The 12,183-nt window shown below is 39.7% G+C and overlaps 1 protein-coding gene across 1 annotated transcript; it reads right to left on the reverse strand.

The window, feature by feature from the left end:
- Positions 1-224: 224 nt before the first annotated feature.
- Positions 225-11,790, reverse strand: SNX20 (sorting nexin 20). The gene is made up of 4 exons (XM_037409382.1): positions 11,700-11,790; positions 9,434-9,611; positions 7,635-7,786; positions 225-5,071 (listed from the first exon to the last, which is right to left on the reverse strand). The coding sequence occupies exons 2-4, from the start codon at positions 9,597-9,599 to the stop codon at positions 4,403-4,405; spliced, it is 987 nt and encodes a 328-aa protein (XP_037265279.1). The 5' UTR covers positions 9,600-9,611; positions 11,700-11,790; the 3' UTR covers positions 225-4,402.
- Positions 11,791-12,183: the final 393 nt, after the last annotated feature.

The following is a 12,183-nucleotide window of genomic DNA, read 5'->3' on the forward strand; positions in this document are numbered from 1 at the left end:
AAAATATCAGTACAGCATCGCTTTATAGAAGAGGGCAAAGCAATATTGGTATTCAAAAGCAAGCTGAGATTTGAGCTGACTCGATCAAGGTCGCTCAGTGGGCTTGTGATGTTGCCAACAGCAGAGCTTGGGTCTCCAGACATTCTGTCTGTTGACTCCAGCTGCCTTCCAGGTACAGAGAATGGCTGATGAATGTTAATAATGCAAACAGGACAAATGCCAGCAACTGCTCATTTCCATTTATTAAACTGAAGAAATTCTTTGCAAAAAGCACACATTGTTTTGGAAGACAGGAAATGGATAAAATGAATTTATGTATAAAACAGGCTTTTATCACTCAAATATTGTACAGCAATGTAGACTGGAAGTAAAATGGCTGTCTGGAAGCAGGAACCACCTGCTTAATTTATGTTCCATTCTTCCATATGTGGTAGTGCCAGAGCTCTCCTCTTCTAAGATAGGTTCACTGATGCAGTGCTATTCACTTTTGCCGGCCCGACACCTGGAAAGGTGGGTTGTGCACTCTGGGGACAGCACACAAACCCCATGGAGAGTGCACAAGGATTTTAGTCATTGTTTCTCCAATGGCTTCTTAACAAGAGTTAAGAAAGGGCAATAGATAAGCAAGACAGATAGACATGGATTAAAATGTTAGCAATTTCCTTTTTGAGCCATTCTTTAATACACCGTTCAGAGGAAAAACAAGATGTGGTGGCTGGTGGAGATCACCCATTTTTATACATCTTACGAAAAAGCCAGGACAGATTCAATTAATTAATGGGGGCTCTGTAGCCACTACTGTATCCCTGCACCGGGCAACGTTAAGGGGGAAAGAGATCAATCTTCTCTGATAGGGAAATCTGTCCTATCCAGCTACACATTTTTAACTGTGAAAGATAAAGTTGCACGTACAGGCAGAGGGAACCCAGTCGTTGCCAGCTGTCATTCCAAGTGGAAGACAGTAGGGTCAGTATGGGAGCAGGAATGCCATTACCTTGTAGTTTAACAACAGGTAACTGCTGAATACTCACTTTGCTGTAAAAATCAAGTGAAAAAGAATATGCAGAGGTTGACTTTTGAAATGTGAGAAAGCAGAATTCTTTTGGCAGGTCCAGCCAGTCTCTGGAGAGTACATAGCTAAGAAATCAGAACTGGCTGATTGCCTATGGAGCTGATGAGCCAGCATGGTCTCACTACAGTCCAATGCAATAAATAGATAATTTTGTAACTTCTCTAGTGTGTAAGAAAAGTAACACCTGATTTTAAAATAGGACTGCATTAGTAAGAAACCATGCAATTAACAATAAGGACAAAGGTTTGGTGCTTACTGCCTCTAAATTCTCTTCCATTCCAAGGTATCTTCAATAAATTAAATAGGCTTCTATAGTTCAAAATTGCCTCCATCCCAATGCACATTTTGAAGTTAAATGCTGGAGTTAATTTGTTCAAAATTCACAGCTTTTCTGTTTGGTGATTACTGAAAATCTGGATGCAGAAGTTTTACTGGGAAAGTACTGGGTGAGGAAATAGGGGCACAGAAATTAAGATACTTCTGCAAAGTTCAGACCAAGTCTGGCAGAGCTCCAGGTGAAATCCAGGCCCCGTGGGTCCCTACTCATGGTCATCACCGTACTAGCTTTCTCTTTCCAAGGATTTCCAATGTCATCTCTGAAGAGATTAATAAATCTGAAGATCATGGGCTCCTCATGTGTAGGAAGGGAGTACATACATGGTTTGCTTGGGGCAGGGGAGGTTTTAATTTTGTTGTATTCTAATATTAATGACATCAGGAACTTTTTTATGAACACTACACTTGACCCTTTGACATGTGCTGTAGGCTCCGCGGATTTGTACGTGAAGTGGCTTGACTGGAAGTCTGAATGCAGCAGAAACTGAAATCAGCCCTTTGAGTAAGGCAGATAGCGTGTTCTTCCTGGGTGGCTCTGAAGACATGGCTGATGATTGCCACAGATGCCCCACCGAGAAGGCTCTCCCTTAAAGAAGTTCGGTGTGGGGGAATTATCCAACAGACACATTGTTCTTTCTTCACACTTGTATTTATTTAGTTCGTTCTTCCCCTAATACAAGGAGCCTGACCTCTGCCTTCTGGTGGATAGGGACAAAGTGACCTATTCTAGGACCATTTTGCTGATAAAACTCTGCTAGCAGATTACATGGAAAAGCATTCTCAGAGGAAATTTGGCTTACACCAATGAAACAGTGGGGGTTTTGGCACTGTGTATTTTAGTGCCTTTTGAATTATGTAAATTTTTCTCTTAGCCAGATTGCACCTCCTCATATTCCTAATGTGCACTGACATGCCAACAAAAATTGGTTAGCTTTGGATCAGTTAATCCTTCAGAGATGGAAAGTTATAGCATTACAAGTAAAGGTTAAGTAAGATCTCTCTGATGTGCTGCTTTCCTGGTACTTGTCCTTGCTAGACACCATGTACTTATGGACCCTCTGATCTTGTAGTCATCTGTAAGGTGAGGGTCTGTGGACACAATTAGCTACTCACGTAAAGTCCCATAGAAACCTGAGGAGAATCAGAGGCAGCTGTGCCTGGGATACTGCACACAACGGTGGGAGGGAGCAAAAGCAGGGAAATTTTCACTTATTTTTTTGGTCTTTCAGCACAAACTGCTGTGGGGATAGAGCAGCGTGATGGCCGTGCTTCCCGTCTGCCATGTCTGAGTGCTGCAAACCCCAGACATGCTTTCTGCTTTGCCACTTTGTTACTGATTCAGACGTGATCCTCTAAGGTGGTGTTACCTTTGATACTTTTGACTGTCCTGCAATGTAGTATGTTGCGAGCACATTAGTCCTGAAGTCTGCTAGTAAATTACTCTTAATTCTCTTACTTCCGGTATAACTAGAAAAAATAATAATTGTCAAATAACAAATAATCCACATATGAGTTTAATGCCTAGCTATTAATAGCTACTTAAAATATTAACTTTCCATCCTAGACGTTCCTATTATTCTGTATTTTTTCTAAGCCGTCCTTCTTGTAACAATGCACAGCAGTGTTTTTCAGGTGCAGTGCGCTTTCAGTTAGCTGATACTTTTATATACCAGGGAGGTAAATTAATACAGTTATTCCTAATTTATAAACAGTGTCATTGTGGTGCATGCAGTATTTGAACTCAGGCCTGAAAGTACTCAGTGGACTATATTCAGCAGAGAATAATCATCCATGCTAGCATGACATGTTAATTACAATATTTATGAGAATTAATTTACCAGATTATTATATATTAGAATAAGTGTATGGGAGAGATAATAGAGTTGAGGGAAATTGTAGAAGCAGGTAAATAGAGACTTTTTCAGCTCTTGGGAACCTTTCACAGGAGTGTTGGGGCCAAGACAAGCTTAGCATTTGTATATGTGAGTTGGATCCCTGAAAGAATTAGCTGTTGTATCGCAGTACCACCAAGACGGTATTTGCATGGTGCCCAGGCTGCAAAGCCAAGGCAATGCCCAATTTAAATAAATCTCTGAAAGGCAACAGGGAAGCATGTGTTTAATACAGACTGTCTGTTAACCATTTGTCCCATGGCTTGATAATCAGAATTAAATGCTAGCATTATATTAGCCAGATGTTCTCCCCAACAGCACCCTTCTGTGGTTCCTTTCCATTATGTATGTAGTACACATGGTATGAATTTTCTACCCTGGTCAGAGCTGTACTTAAAGATCACCCCAAACAACAATATGCCTTCAACGCAAATCATAAAACTGTATTAACTGCAAAAGGGAAATAAAGCATGTTCCCTCATCTCTGATGGAATGATTGTTGCTTGTATTTTTTGTTCCTGGCAAAGTTGATTGTAAACCTTCCTCCCGGGTCCTCCTGCCCACAGCCATTGACTTCAGTGGGAGCAGGATCAATCCCATCATTCTCAGAAATGACAAAGTGCGGTTTGACCAGGCTTCAGCTGGAGGAGTAAATAACTACATTCAGTGTCTGAAGATCCATCCTTTAGACTGCATCAATTGAGTAGATATTTCTCCTCTTTAAAGGAAATAGTTTCCACATCAACAAGCAATGCCTCTGATTCTGCAGGTTAAGTGCTTTATTTGTTGCATTTTCCTATTCTGACTTGTCACACGAAATAGGCTATGTTCAAAATAAGTAAGTCATAAATGACTTTGTTGAAAATTTCTTTCCAAAAACCTTAATAAGCTTAGGTGCACCTCATATCTGTAGAGTAAATACATTATATTTTCCAACATAAATGTTAATGTTCCTTTTGAACATGGAAGATATTTAACTTTTTTCTATTAATATAAAGTTATGTTAGCCAAACAGATAATTTCCGGTTCTTACTCTTTCAAAAGTTTGTGTTCGGGAAAAGTTGCTGACAGCTTTGCTCTTTAATGAAATTGTTTCTTCTGTTCAGTGCACGTACTCCTGAACTGCAAGTTCTTTCAGGGTAAAAACCCGTATGGGATCTTTTTTTGTCTTCCATTCTTCCAGTTTTTCTTGCAAAGACAGAAAATCCTTGCCAAGTTCATATGCCAAAGTGATCATTGTTTCTAACAGTGGAATATAATACCTGTGGCTGGTATGCATATGAAGGCGTGATAGAGCTTTTTCTCCATATTCAAAGGCGCTTGCGGGGTTTTCCAGGTCCTTGTGGCACACCACGATAGCACAGAGAGTAGGGACAACTGAGACAGGGTTGCCTCTCGTCAGCCTTTCCTGCAGACCAATGACTTCTGAAAGGATTTCCAAAGCTTTGGTGTACTGGCCACCCCGCAGGCAACCATATGCTTCCTGGAGCTCCGGCCTTGTTAAAAAGTCAATAAATTTTTTTGATCTTCGGATATATTTCATAGAATATAGAAGTCTCAGGTAGTCCTTGAAGGCTAATTTTCTCTCATTGATTATTTCTTCTGTGAAGTTCCCTGTCAGAGTTTTTTTGGGAAAGGTCACATCTTCCATTTCTTCACTAAACTCCTCCAGCAGATTTCTGTGAAGTTTCTCAAAATCTGAATAACGCCGTTCAATTACAGACTTGTTGCTGTCAAAACTCCCTGTTTGCAAAATGATGATTTTATACATCTAAACACGATAAAACAGAAAAGCAAGCATGAGAACAATCACTCTAGCCCCAGTGCAGTCAGAGTTTGTCCATTATTGCCTTGAAAAGTCTTTGTGCTTGTATATTCCACCAGCTGAAACTGTCCTCCAATTTTATGTGTGTAACCTTGTATACTTCTATGGTTTATAGTAGTCTGCTAAATCAGTCCCTGCGTGGGCTTCTGGTGCATGCTCAGTGTAGCTGCCCGACCTTTGAAATCTGAACCCATCAAATTAATAATTCCCACCTCCTGCTGTTCTGTACTTTTGTCACCAGACTTAGCTTTAGCATGCAAATAAGTTGCAGAGAAACAATATGCTAACAGATCCCATCCTGCGAGGTGCTGGGAACGGTGAACTAGCAGCAGACTGAAGCAAGTAAAATCACTTACAAAGCATTTCTGTAGCTGTACTTTGTTTATAACAGCCATGGCTGCTGCAATCAATCATCTTCAGTGAACTGAATCGATTTCCCAGACTTAATATTGAAAGTAATCTATTTTACATTGGTCATAATACTCAAAAATGTTGTTTGTATCAGACGTTTCTAGGGATTTGGGGGTGTTATAACGCTGTGAAAGGAGGAGTATTCGGCAATAATATTTGGTGTGTGCAAAAATAAGATGGAGCAACTCCAAAGCCCTTTCTCCCCTCTAAATCGTCGTCCTGTTATTCGAACTTACTTGGCATATAAATAATGCAAAAAATGTGACATTTCTACAACAATCTGTTTGCTATCCAAAATCCTTCACTAACAGCTAACAGGAATGCTGTCCCACATTAACAGCACTCAAGAGCATGTCTTCCTCAGCTCTTCACTAGCCTCAAAATGACTATAATAAATATGTTATTAGAAAAATAGCTGCAAAATAAAACTGTGCGTTACGTGTTGTACAAATAGACTCTCTTCTAGTCCTGATCCAAGCACAATGTTGTTGAGGAAGGGCCAAATCCCTAATGTGCGTAAATCAGTGGAGCTCTACTGAGGCCAGCTTAACTGTGTCATCATACACTTAGCTAAGGACACAGACTGTTGACCTTGCTGGCTTTTGGGCGATGACCATGTTCATATTCAACTTCACACTGTTCCCACTGAATTACACAGGAGCTGGAGCAGTTTTACTCATGCCAGTTTTTTCTTTGCTGCTGTTGAAGGGTGCAAACCAGTACTAGCACTAATGTCTGTCTGATTCTCCTCCTTGTTTTTCCTTAAAGAGAAATTCTCTCTTTTAATCTTCATGAATGATCTTTGCAGGCACTCCTTGAAAGCTTTCTAAAGTTGAGCTGACTTCTCTGATCTCTTTTCATTTGTAAGCACTGTGACATTTTTCTATACTTTGTCCTACTCCCTGCTGAAAAGTGTGTATAAGCCTGATGCATATCCAAAACAATCGTAAGAGCAATTTTTTAAGCTATCATTTTATCAAGGGCAGCTAAGTGAATAATTTACAAGTACTTGGCTTTTTACTTGTGCAGTGTGCATGAAAAAGGGAAGAAATACCATTTAATTACTATCATTCAAATTGGTTCAATTTTGTTGTAACATAAATCTTTTTGTCCAGGCATGTAATTTATGGCCAAGTTTAACTACTTGCACATATGCTGAATGATACTCTTGTTCTCATACAGTTATACTACAATAATTTTAAACTGTTCAACAAGCTGGATACTATTGAGTGCATGCAAGAATGGCAGCATTGAAGCAGGTGTGTAAAGCACACAACAAGATCTTGGGACAGTCTCCAGGACATTTACCCGCTTCAAAATCTACCAAGCTCCATCACCCAGTATCAGCAACGCTAGCATGATTCTTGGCATTTTTCAGTTACAGATCTGAAAGGCTGGTGCAAACAAGGAGAACATCCCTATCTGAATTTCACTGGGGTACTGAAAGAGACTTCCTCCAGATCAGTTCTCCTGAAGGTCAGGAGCAGAATCAGAAATAGAAACCAAGCGTCAGTACTGTAAGATAAAAAAATCCACACTGTTCTGTTGTTCCTGTCCCTCATACTCACGTTTCACCTCAAAAATATGACAGAAATACGTCATCTAAAGGAGCTCTAGGTAGGGAAGGGGAACAATCCCAAGTGATCTAGTTGGAGGATATCTTAGACTTTTTCAACATCGAAGAATTTTGCACTTGTGCTAACATAAATTTCTGATGTGGAAATTACACAAATGCAATGCAGCTGCTGCAGCAGGCAAGCTCCATGGAAATGTAACTATATTGATCTTTTTCATACTTGCGTGAATTTCCTTAATGCTGACAAGCCTCTACTTACTCAAGCTACTAATTTATTTGATACACTTTTCCACTGCTGCAGATTTTGTGAACTGATGTCAGAGATTTTTTTTGGGGGGGGGGCAGATTCCACTAGCTATGCCCATATGATCAGTGAGAAAGGTTCTACTCGGTACGATCATAGCTTGCAAAACTTGGTCCTCAGTAAGGCTTTCATGTAGTGAGGCATGCTGTGTGCTCTGCAGACCCCTGTAGAGTGAATAAAAATTAATGATCTCCTTACATATTAATTTCTTAGCTTACCACATATTTAGATAAGTGGTGCTCTACAACTCTGGTTGATGGGATTTCAAAAAGGAGTTTGACTTGTCTGCACTGGCGTTTTTCATTCCTCCAATATTCCTGAAGCTCCTTAGTGGTCATCGAAGAGTTGGGACTTAAGGATGCATTGGAATCTAAAAACAATATATTTAGCATTTCAGATTATAACCTTTGCATTTGGAAAGAAAACGCTTATGCATTTATTGTGAAAGGAGAGCCTAGAATTTCTGTTGCTGTAACAGCAAGACCTCAAGACTGCTAAGTAATTTCACTGCTAATAAAGACAGGTCCAGATTCTTTCTGGGAAGCTATTTTGGTCTGAAGTTTTGAAAGACACCAAATTGGCTGCCGAATACAAAGTTAGAAAAAATACTGGCAAGAAGCATTGTATGTATAGGTTGTAACCTTGGGCACAGTGTGAGCAGGAGATAAGCTTCACCATCCCAGACACAGTCCTGAGAAACGCTGACAGAGTCTTCTAAATCAGATGTTTCTCTAGGTTCCTTTGTTGCTAAAAGGAGGAGATACTACAATGCAGCTGCACATTCAGACCTATATTCAAATACTGACCCTATTCAAATATTGGGTTTGTGCAGTAACAGGTGAAAGCTGAGAAAACATGACTGTTCTAACCTTAAAGGAGAAACTCTAATAACCAGCTCAGCCAAAGAAGGAATTCTCACATCCTCTTTTTCTTTTGTAGCTGAACCGATGCCACAGTTCAGCTACAAATATTTTATATACCTCCTTCCCTTCCTCCCTCTTTCTCCCCGCCCAGCCATACACACACACAAACATACATGCACATATAAAAATTTAGGACAGCTGGTTGAAGAGCTTGCTTATGGGGGCATTTGATGTAGCTTTTCAAAAGGATGATTTGTCTTTGAAATGTATTGACAACAGTTTTCATCAGGTGGAGTAGAGGCTAGCAAGGCAGATAAAAGAAACGGAGTATTTGTATTTCAGTGGGCACACCAGTCCCGATTTCCAATCAATAATGTCTCTGTCAATGCAGTCAGCTGAAGTCGGTCTGCACTGTATCTAACATTCAGACAATGGAGGTGAATGACAGCAAATGAATGGGAAGATAACAGCTTGCTGCAGAAATAGAATTGTAAAAGCACCGTTGGCTCCTTCAGTGGCCTCACTTTTACATGTTCTTAATCATTTGGCCATACAGTTTCAATTATCAAGGCCTTGGGGTTTGGCTCAATCTCTACAAAGCATGTATTTCCTAAGAGATGTGGTGTTTATGACAACTTTTAAGGCTGAAAATCTTGATGAGATTATATATATTTTGGATTATATATAACATTTTATTTAATAACAGATGACAGCAATCTTGGGCATAGTAAATGTTCAATGCTGCCTCTTCATAAGGCATGTGAGAGACTTCTGCCTTGAGATTAGCTTCTGTCTGGGTGTCCTTGCTGATGCTGCCAAGAAGTTCAGATTTTGTGATGTACAGAAAGTGCACTCCCGGAACAGCCCATGTGATGATCACTGTTTCGGTCACTGGTGCACGAATTAAATCTGGAATACATTTTAGGTGCAGGGGATTTAAAAGGAAAGCTCTGTGTGCATACATGCACATCAGGATGTGCATCTTTTCACTATTGCTACATTATTACTACAAGTTTAATCAAGGCTTATTTTCAGTGGAGTATAGCAGTGTAAATCTGGACTACTGCTGCAATAAATAAAGCAAAGGTTTTTAATATAAAAGATTACTGGCATAAATAGCTACATGAAAAATAAAATTAAAGGATGGCATCAACCTTGCAGGTCATCTTTTTCTGGGTTTTCTTTTCTCACTTGACATGAAATTTCAGCTTTGGGTTGATTTTGTTCTACATCAGATGGACTTGCGGTAGAAAACGTAGTAATCCTGCTTACAGCTTCCAACAGTTCCTTTTCTGCTGTGCAGTGCAAGTCTTGGTCCATTGCAAGCTATCACTAAAAGATTACAAAAAATATGACATTTCTTAGTAGCACGCCTTTAGAGGATCCAGTCTGGTAATCTTTTTTATTGACTTACTCATTGCTCTCTATGAACTTGTATGAGGGCAACCATTGTTTCATAAAAACTAAAGTAATAAACAAATATCTACACAGCTACCAGTGAAGGACCACTCCTATTACCGTTACCACTGAAACTGTTTGGATATATTTTTGGCAGATTAAAATCAAACAGGAAACCCATAAGAAGTTCTGTTGAGTAAGATTAGGTGGGGAACTCCATTCTTATCTATGAGAATTTTGTCATAAACTTCAGTGGGTGAGATTTTTTTCTCTTTGTATTTTGCCCTCAAGCTTGCAAGTACAAGTTCAGATGAACTAAAATCTTGGAGATAATTAGTATATCTAGCAGTCTGGCTCTCTTACACTGCTAGAATTTACTGTTCTCAAGACTCCAAAATTTGCCATCTGTTCTTAATCACAACCTGTAGGGCAAAATAGGGTGATATTTAAAATAGTATAGTATTTTTGCCATATTTCAGTTTCAAGTTCTCTCCAGAGACTTGTCTCTGGACTGTGAGAACAAAACAACTGAATCTGACAATGGCTATGTGGAAGGAGAACTGAGTTTTCTAATTATCATACAGAAGTATTCTCCCTTTGATTGTCCTATTAACCTATATACTGTGCTGGCAGTAGATCTGTTGTATGCTGTTCTGCTAGGACTATGATTTTACCACGTACTGATAAAGTGCCTGACACAATACATTCCTGCTCCATAGACCAGATTGGTCATTCTGCTGCATAAATGTCTCCCTAAGATGTTGGGGTTTTTTTAGTTTAAAAAAAAACCCCACCACCGTACCTGTTACATCATCGTGCTGTAGCAGCAGTTGAAAAAAATTCTAAGAGCATCCCAACAACTTTGCCAGGGTACTGTGTTCTGTTAGCATGAGAGAAATGTCACTCGCAATTCAGCCAGCGGGTGAAAATCAAGTAACGGAACAACCTATTTTTAAAATAACAGAAGCCTTCCTGCTACAAATGTAGACATAATGCCCAAGCATCAGCTATTAAGTAATGGGAGGGTTTAGGACAGAGTTGTTACTACACATCGTTTTGCCTCCACTTGTCTACCACACAGTTATGCAATGCTAGACACAGAGGTGGGGCAACTCCTTCAGCAGACCTATTGATTTCTGGCAAACTGCAAGGCTCTAAAAAGAAGAGCAATTACTTTCCCCACTGGAAATAATGGAAGTGCAAACTACTTTCCTTTAACAGAAACCCTTCCTTTGCCTGGCTTAGATAAGCAAATACATACATGTTGTCATCCTCCTTAATAAAAGCATCACGGAAGCCCTTATTTTTGGACTTCAGTCTAGGAGATGAAATTCTCAGTCTTCTTCTAGTCCTCCTCAAGATGTGCTTTTTGAACACGGAGAGTAGTCACTTACTATCTAACTGCTCGGTCTTTGGAAAATCAGGGCAGTTTATCCCAACAGCATAAACTTGCAAGTATTTGTTTTTAATGTCACGATAATCTCAAATATAGTAGACTAAATGAGGATTTGGAAAATGGGTGAACCAACTTAAATGATAACTTTTTTCTTGGTTATAAGTTGGTACAGCCTTATAAGCAAAATTGTATTTATATTAAAAAAATCTATACATATATGCATAACTTTACATAGAATATGTATATGGATGTGTGTATATCTAAAAATACCACTTTAAAACATGATTTACCAGACAAACACAACACGCTTGTAAACAGAAGAAGGCAGAAGTGAAGGTTTATTATATACGAGTTTTCTGGCTTGAATGTATCTGCTTTGAAAACTATCTGTACTTTATATAAACAGTTTCATTTTCATAGCTAAACCCCACTGTAAGTGATTTTAACTCAGCTACTATTTATTTTTACATATTAAAAAGTCCAAACCAACACAAAAGCCCTGCCACAAATTACACAATTTTACCCCGAACAGGCACACATCCTGTTCCGTTCCAGGGTAAATGCCGCTCCAGCTGCCTCGCTGAGCTGCAAGAAGCACTAGAAACTGCAGTGGATGGAACACTCACCTGGAAACTGCTGAAGAGCTTTTAGTTGTAGTGCATGTGCAGTCTGTACAAAGCCAGGAAAAGCCTGCTTCGCATTTTCTGATTGCGGAAAAGCATGTCTGTGTTTCCTTCTACCAGGCACAATTCTGCGTTTTACAAAAAGGAAGGAAGAAGCCTCAATTAAATCAGACTTCCTTGTCCAATTGGCGCGCTGGTTCAGTGCTGGCTGATTACGCATGAAATTTCCTATCTGCCCCGAACCGTCTTGCTGCTGGCCGCGGCCGGGGCACGGCCCGTCATCCCCAGCGCAGCTCCAGCAGCAGGGCAGGTCTGTGACCTGTGTCAGGATTACATGGGCAAACACAAAGTCTGGCGGAGGAAAGAGTTCAACAGTAAATACAAAACCAATGAAAACTCCTTTGCATGGATTTCTGAAACAAACCCCCCCACATATAGCAAAAGAGAGATCAGAAAAAAAAGAGCCAAATATGTAAATGTACTTATG

This window comes from Falco rusticolus, chromosome 15, assembly GCF_015220075.1.
Source record: "Falco rusticolus isolate bFalRus1 chromosome 15, bFalRus1.pri, whole genome shotgun sequence".
Taxonomy (NCBI): domain Eukaryota; kingdom Metazoa; phylum Chordata; class Aves; order Falconiformes; family Falconidae; genus Falco; species Falco rusticolus.